This window comes from Triticum urartu, chromosome 2A (assembly GCF_056163025.1).
Source record: "Triticum urartu cultivar PI428250 chromosome 2A, HENAU_Tu73, whole genome shotgun sequence".
NCBI lineage: Eukaryota > Viridiplantae > Streptophyta > Magnoliopsida > Poales > Poaceae > Triticum > Triticum urartu.
Genome location: NC_141874.1, coordinates 622,183,878 through 622,192,574, shown reverse-complemented (window position 1 = coordinate 622,192,574; position 8,697 = coordinate 622,183,878). Strand labels below are relative to the sequence as shown.

At 45.6% G+C, this 8,697-nt stretch overlaps 1 protein-coding gene across 1 annotated transcript; it reads left to right on the top strand.

The window, feature by feature from the left end:
- The first annotated feature begins 422 nt into the window (after positions 1-422).
- Positions 423-2,890, top strand: LOC125539249 (cyclin-P4-1). The gene is made up of 2 exons (XM_048702657.2): positions 423-883; positions 2,346-2,890. Exons 1-2 carry the CDS (start codon positions 438-440, stop codon positions 2,647-2,649), a joined length of 750 nt encoding a protein of 249 aa, XP_048558614.2. The 5' UTR covers positions 423-437; the 3' UTR covers positions 2,650-2,890.
- Positions 2,891-8,697: the final 5,807 nt, after the last annotated feature.

Below are 8,697 nucleotides of genomic sequence, written 5' to 3'. Positions count from 1 at the left end.
ACCTCTAAGAAACAACGCCTTGGTTTCGACGGCTAGTGGTCTCGCCTGTGCCTTTCCTTTACACGTGACATATCCTCTCTTTGTCATTTCTATGTTGGTAGATTGACGCTCCTCGATCCGGAGCAAGAGGGCAGAGGGTATTCTTCGACAACAGTTCGATGATGTTGGTGCGACAAAGTCCAATGATTTCTTCCGAGTGGCGCGTGTTCGCTCGTCGTGAGCGGTCTTGGTTGTGTCTTATGATGGCCCGGCCTCTCATATGCTTTTTTTTGGCGGTGAGACGTCCAATAGTACCCTCGTGGTTATTGTTAACCTACTCGGTTTATTTTGCCGTGTTTTTCTTTGATTAATTTGTATGAGGATTTTCTCAACATCATGGTGTGACGTTTCTCTGCCTTCCTCCCCAACATCCTATATAACGAAATCTTCAACTCTCCATGAAGTCCAGCCGCGAAAACTCACGCGTACACACACACACAGGCGCACAGCATCCAAGGGAGCCGGCGATCGAGATTCGAGAAGCCAGCATGGGCAGTGCTGAGGAGGAGGATCTACCGGCAACGGACATGCCGCGGGTGGTGGGCGTCCTCTCCGCGCTCCTGGAGCGCGTAACGGAGCGCAACGACACGGCAGCGGGGCCGGGAGCGCTGGAACCGGCGTCACGGTCGGCGTTCCGGGCGATGACGAAGCCCGGCATCTCGGTGCGCGCGTACATGGCGCGCATCGCGCGGTTCGCGGGCTGCAGCCCCGCGTGCTTCGTGGTGGGTTACATCTACCTCGACCGCCTCCTGCGCCGCCGCCGCACCCTCGCCGTGGACTCCTACAGCGTGCACCGCCTCCTCATCACCACCGTGCTCTCCGCCGTCAAGTTCATGGATGACATGTGAGTTCTCGCCTTAACCTCACCCCCTGATCATGAGTATGACTGGCGCCTGTATGGTCGAGTTCCTAGTTTGTTTCAAAGTTATGTGTTCTTGAGGCCAGTTGGTCCTCAGTCTGCTAATGCCCACCTTACAGCAGAGAATTGGATCAGAAACAGGTGAAATTCTCTAGACCAGGCTACTATTTAGGATGACAAAAATAATTTTAGGAAGACTCAATTGGTGTGTAGGCACTGTTCTTATTCCCTTGAATCAAGATGTAGTGCACAGATAGCTTGATTCTCATATAAATTTTGTTCTTTTGTGCTCAAGCTGGGCAGCTTTATCCGCTTGATTTTTTAGGCCAAGCATTATCGCACTCGCAAACTCTTATCTGCTGCTTCTTTACGTGCTTGACAAAAGATCACTGTCAACCAGTTAATAGCTGGGGACCTTAATCAATCTAGCATGTCAAAACAACTTTTGGATTGCAAAGGGGCTGATTAGTCTGCTTCTCTGCCGTTCAAGTTGGTGCTAAACTAACTACTAATCGTGTCAGTGTCGCATGTTCTATAGAGCCACTGTAGACAATTTGTTGAGTTGTTCACAGAAGGCTCTGATGGGATAAGATCGACATCTAATTCCGGAATCCAGATCACGTAGGTTGCATTGGCAGAGAACATTCTTTAAGAAGCAGAACCCAACAACCCCTTCCCTAAATCCCAACAAGTACAGGCAATCGAAGGCTGCACCCACTATCAAAAGAAAATACTATTCCTATCGATTTGCATTTGGAGAATTCGTTATGTCATCTGCCCATGCCAGCACACCAAACACCAAGCAGAGTAGAGTATTATCTGCTCATGAGGTGATGTATGTGGTGTAGGCAAAATTATACCTGCAAACAAAGAGGCAATGGTGGCTCCATCCACTGCTCCTTCCATCCATGTTCCAACCACATTTGCACCTTGGGGGACCCAAGCCAAAGATTTAAGATAGAGGCCCCCCTCCCTTTCAGCAACCTTTTCTCTCTTTTTGGAATTTAATTCACTGTCAAGTACTTGCCATATGATAGGACGGTGGCAACTTGGCCCTTGCTGATGGATGCACACTACCTGTTCCAACTCCCTCTTGCCAGGAGCATCCAGCCCTATCTGTCCTTTTCCTGGAATCATTACCCAATTGATGATTTGTTGCATATTTCTTCCTTGACAGAATCACTATGGTTATTCTTAGTTTGGACGATTTAACATTCTACAGATTTGACTGTTTTTAAGGTGGATTCTGAATAACTGATTTGGTGTGTGTGCCTCTTCGGCCAATTTGGTTTGCCCTGCACTGCACAAATGTTTGGTGGCCTACTGCCACTGCCATTCTTGATTTCTCAAAAAGAAAAAGACTTAACATGATTGGTCCATATGGTCTGAATCCTGATACAAGCACGTATATAACATGTTAACATATGGTGCCTTGCTGATATCGCAGATGCTACAACAACGCCTACTTCGCCAAGGTGGGCGGGATCAGCCTGCCGGAGATGAACTACCTCGAGGTGGACTTCCTCTTCGGCGTCGGCTTCGAGCTCAATGTGTCGCCAGAGACGTTCGGCCACTACTGTGCCATCCTCCAGTCCGAGATGCTCTGCCTGGAGCTGGAGCCGGAGCCCCTTCTTCCCCCTAATGCCGCCGCTCCAGGCAGCGCAATGCATTGCTGCCTCTCTGAAGACGATGGCACTAGCGCCACCACCAGCAGTAGCAGCAGTACTCAGCAGCAGCAGCTGGCTGCGTAGGTGGTTAGAGGCGTATATATACAGTACACTGTGTGAGTGCGTACATGTACAGGGTCATGTTGCTCGTCCGAGCAGAGTACGCGAGCTTCCTCGGTGTGATGTGCTGCTCTTTGGTCCCTCTGGTATATAGCTTGTTTAGGTGACAGAGGTGGACACTGCAAGAGTGCAGACCGACTGTGAGGGAGTTGAATACAAGGTGTGTGATGTGCTCTAGTCCACAAGTGACGTGTATGTTGGATCATTTTTTTCTCTTTGCCACTACATGGGGTGGCATTTAGAATCTCTAGCCCTTCCTTCAAAAAGCTTTAACTCCTTAGAATTAGAAGAATTTCTAGCTCTTCCCCCAAAAAGCTTTATCTCTTTCAGATTTTTCTGTTTTAAGGAGTTAGACTCAGAGCACGACCAACCATTTTCCTCCAAATTTTGAGAAGTTACACCTCAAAACACTCATTGTGCTCAAATTTGAGCAGCTCCCACCAATTCTGCTCAAATATTTATGGTTCTAGCCCCCCCCCCCCCCCCTCTCCCACAAAAAAAAATTAAAAGGGTAATTTGATCTTTTGCCCTTAATTAATGAATTGTCTTGATTCAATCAGGTTGGCCCGCCGGACCGTATGTTGGAGCTGAACAGCAACAATGCGCTGCACAAATTCACCGACACGACAAATATGCACACTAAACAACCTCCTTCACATGTAGTGAACTTTGAGGGCAGCTTCCACCAACAAGTAAGTAGGGAAATAACACAAACAACATGCATATGTGACACAAGATTTAACGTGGAAAAACGTCCCCAACTTGAGGAGTAAACAACTATGGCTGTGGACCGACCAATCCACAAACTTCACTTATGAGAATGGTAAGTACAAAGTCTTCTCTAGATCCTCCAGAGAGATTTACAACACGCTAACCATGTTGCGAACTGGAAAGAGCAACAACAACCATAAGAGGCCAGATTTCAGCAAAGCAAAGTTTACACAGCTTCTGTCTCCTTCAGTGTTCTACAAACTGATCGTAAACCGCTGAACCAAATAGCACCAAATTTGGCAGACAAGTAGACACATGAGTTCCTGAGATCCTCTCAAAATTTTAGCTCAGTCGGACACAGTTTGCCTACCCAAACTATTCGTCTCCCAAAACTACTCTGTTTTGAAACTACAGTAGTCCGAACTGACAAAACCACACTCAAATCTGATGCTCCACTGACCCAATACTCAAGCCAGCTAACTAGATCGGAGTACACAAAGTAAGGAATTGCCTCACCAAGTTTGAGTTCAATCCAATCATGTTTGAGCCTCCAATCACCAGCTTGAACACTATCTAATCAGATGCGGCAAATCTGGACAGAACCTCCATATCTTCTTCTTCCTCTCTTTCACAGGTTGTGTGTTTTTCGTGTGTTCTCTCACTCTCATGAAAATAACAGCCACCACACAGCAGGGGTGGAGTGCTAGTGTTTTCTTCTCTACTCCCCTCACTAGGAAGCACTCACAACCATTGGATGAAACGAAGATCAACGGGTGGCATGTGTTGGACTTATGGGCTGATGTTGGGCTACCAAAACACCTCCATGTGGAGGAACATAGCCCATCAAACTCCCCTTCCCAGCATCATGGAGGGTCTCACGGGGATGCCGGAACATGTCAACGAGAAAGAAGAACAAAATTGGTACCGAGGAGACCGGTATAGTAAGCATGTGCATGACTCAAGAGGATACCGATATATCTCACCTCGTGTTTTTTAAAGTATTGCGAAGCAAAGACAATAACACATGATAACCAAGGGTTCAGTCGAATGTCATTCGTGTACACATAGAGATCGGTATGGACGTCCACGGTTCCGCCGTCGGTCATTGAACGAAAGGGGTTTTATTCATGTCTATGTTTTACCGAAACTACATGGTCACAGGCTTAATGTAATCCAGATCTATTGAGTGTTAGTAGGACAGGAGTAATGAGAAAGTATTTATAAAATAGTTTCATTAATATTCGAAATAGTTTCGAGAGGAACCGGAAGCGTTTGGGGTCATCGGAAGGGTTTCGGGGTTTACTAGGTAATACCGATAAATTATATATATATAGGTGAAAATAGTTTCTGGTGATGTTAAATTGATATTAAGAGACTCTAAATATGATTAGGAGGTTTTGTATTTATTTAAATATCAACGGGTTTATAAAGGCCAAGTGGTTGAAAGCATAATGGACCACTTGGGCCCAATAGGAGGTAGCGCCCCCTTCCCACTTGGGGAGAGGAAGGGGGAGGCCGAATTGGAGGGGGAATCCCCCTCCTCTTGGCCGCCAAAGGGGGGAAACCTTCCCCCCTTGTGTGGCACCCCCTCCTCCCCCTCCAACCTATATATACTAGAGGTTTTAGCACTTTTGGATACACAGGTTTTGGAGCCTCCCCTAGTTCTCTGTTGGGGAACATAGTAATTTCAAAAAAATTCCTATGCACACGCAAGATCATGGTGATGCATAGCAACGAGAGGGGGAGTATCGTCCATGTACCCTCGTAGACCGTAAGCGGAAGCGTTATGAGAACGCGGTTGATGTAGTCGTACGTCTTCACGATCCGACCGATCTAAGTACCGAACGCACGGCACCTCCGAGTTCAACACACGTTCAGCTCGATGACGTCCCACGAACTCAGATCTAGGAGAGCTTTGTGGGAGAGTTCCATCAGCATGACGACGTGATGACGGTGATGATGTTGCTACCGAGGCAGGGCTTCTCCTAAGCACTGCTACGATATGATCGAGGTGGATTATGGTGGAGGGGGGCACCGCACACGGCTTGGAACAATCAACTTGTGTGTCTTTAGGTGCCCCCCGCCCGTATATAAAGGAGTAAGGGGGGAGGCCAGCCGGCCTTGGTGCACCCCAAGGAGAGGAGGAATCCTCCTCCTAGTAGTAGGATTCATCCTTTCCTAGTCCTACTAGGAAGGGGGAAGGGGGAAGGAAAGAGAGGGAGAGGGAGAGGGAAAGAGGGGCCGCGCCCCCCTCCCCTGGTCCAATTCGGACTCCTCATGGGAGGGGGCGCGCCACCTCTTGGGCTGCTGCCCTCTCTCTCTCTCTCCTCAGGCCCACTAAGGCCCAATACTTCCCCGGGGGGTTCCGGTAACCCCTCCGGCACTCCGGTTTTCTCCGAAACCATCCAGAACACTTCCGGTGTCCGAACATAGCCGTCCAATATATCAATCATTACGTCTCAACCATTTCGAGACTCCTCGTCATGTACATGATCACATCCGGGACTCCGAACTACCTTCGGTACATAAAAACACATAAACTCATAATACCGATCGTCGCCGAATTTTAAGCATGCGGACCCTACAGGTTCGAGAACTATGTAGACATGACCGAGACTCATCTCCGGTCAATAACCAATAGTGGAACCTGGATGCTCATATTGGTTCCTACATATTCTACGAAGATCTTTATCGGTCAAACCGCATAACAACATACGTTGTTCCCTTTGTCATCGGTATGTTACTTGCCCGAGATTCGATCGTCGGTATCCTTATACCTAGTTCAATCTCGTTACCGGCAAGTCTCTTTACTCGTTCCGTAATGCATCATCCCGCAACTAACTCATTAGTCACAATGCTTGCAAGGCTTATAGTGATGTGCATTATCGAGAGGGCCCAGAGATACCTCTTGAACAATTGGAGTGACAAATCCTAATCTCGATCTATGCCAACTCAACAAGTACCATCGGAGACACCTATAGAGCACCTTTATAATCACCCAGTTATAAAGGGTGTTGCATAATCTCATAGTCATAGGAACATGTATAAGTCATGAAGAAAGCAATATCAACAAACTAAATGATCATCGTGCTAAGCTAATGGATGGGTCAAGTCAATCACATTATTCTCTAATGATGTGATCCCGTTAATCAAATGACAACTCATGTCTATGGTTAGGAAACATAACCATCATTGATTCAACGAGCTAGTCAAGTAGAGGCAAACTAGTGACACTCTGTTTGTCTATGTATTCACACATGTACTAAGTTTCCGGTTAAGACAATTCTAGCATGAATAATAAACATTTATCATGATATAAGGAAATATAAATAAAAACTTTATTATTGCCTCTAGGGAATATTTCCTTCAGTCTCCCACTTGCACTAAATGGTTACGATGAGCTCTTTGTCACCTCCATAAACGAGAAACATATCCTTAATCCTTTTCAGGTATTTTAGGATGTTCTTGATCGCTGTCCAGTGATCCACTCCTGGATTACTTTGGTACCTCCCTGCTAAACTAATAGCAAGGCACACATCAGGTCTGGTACACACCATCGCATACATGATAGAGCCTATGGTTGAAGCATAGGGAACATCTTTCGTTTTCTCTCTATCTTCTGCAGTGGTCGGGCATTGAGTCTGACTCAACTTCACACCTTCTAACAAAGGCAAGAACCCTTCCTTTGCTTGATCCATTTTGAAATTCTTCAAAACTTTATCAAGGTATGTGCTTTGTGAAAGTCCAATTAAGCGTCTTGATCTATCTCTATAGATCTTGATGCCCAATATATAAGCAGCTTCACCGAGGTCTTTCATTGAAAAACTCTTATTCAAGTATCCTTTTATGCTATCTAGAAATTCTATATCATTTCCAATCAGCAATATGTCATCCACATATAATATTAGAAATGCTACAGAGCTCCCACTCACTTTCTTGTAAATACAGGCTTCTCCAAAATTCTGTATAAAACCATATGCTTTGATCACACTATCAAAACGTTTATTCCAACTCCGAGATGCTTGCACCAGTCCATAGATGGATCGTTAGATCTTGCACACTTTGTTAGCACCCTTTGGATCGATAAAACCTTCAGGTTGCATCATATACAACTCTTCTTCCAGAAATCCATTCAGGAATGCAGTCTTTACATCCATTTGCCAAATTTCATAATCATAAAATGCGGCAATTGCTAACATGATTCGGACGGACTTAAGCATTGCTACGGGTGAGAAAGTCTCATCGTAGTCAACTCCTCGAACTTGTCGGAAACCTTTCGCAACAAGTCGAGCTTTGTAGACAGTAACATTACCATCAGCATCAGTCTTCTTCTTGAAGATCCATTTATTCTCGATGGCTTGCCGATTATCGGGCAAGTCAACCGAAATCCACACTTTGTTCTCAGACATGGATCCCATCTCAGATTTCATGGCCTCAAGCCATTTTGTGGAATCTGGGCTCATCATCGCTTCCTCATAGTTCGTAGGTTCGTCATGGTCAAGTAACATGACTTCCAGAACAGGATTACCGTACCACTCTGGTGCGGATCTTACTCTGGTTGACCTACGAGGTTCGGTACTAACTTGATCTGAAGTTACATGATCTTCATCATTAGCTTCCTCACTAATTGGTGTAGGAGTCATAGGAACAGATTTCTGTGATGAACTACTTTCCAATAAAGGAGCAGGTACAGTTACCTCATCAAGTTCTACTTTCCTCCCACTCACTTCTTTCAAGAGAAACTCCTTCTCTAGAAAGGATCCATTCTTAGCAATGAATGTCTTGCCTTCGGATCTGTGATAGAAGGTGTACCCAACAGTCTCCTTTGGGTATCCTATGAAGACACATTTCTCCGATTTGGGTTCGAGCTTATCAGGTTGAAGCTTTTTCACATAAGCATCGCAGCCCCAAACTTTAAGAAATGGCAACTTTGGTTTCTTGCCAAACCATAGTTCATAAGGCGTCGTATCAACGGATTTAGATGGTGCCCTATTTAACGTGAATGCAGCCGTCTCTAAAGCACAACCCCAAAACGATAGCTGTAAATCAGTAAGAGACATCATAGATCGCACCATATCTAGCAAAGTACGATTAAGACATTCGGACACACCATTACACTGTGGTGTTCCGGGTGGCGGTGAGTTGCGAAACTATTTCGCATTGTTTCAAATTAAGACCAAACTCGCAACTCAAATATTCTCCTCCACGATCAGATCATAGAAACTTTATTTTTTTGTTACTATGATTTTCCACTTCACTCTGAAATTCTTTGAACTTTTCAAATGTTTCAAACTTATGTTT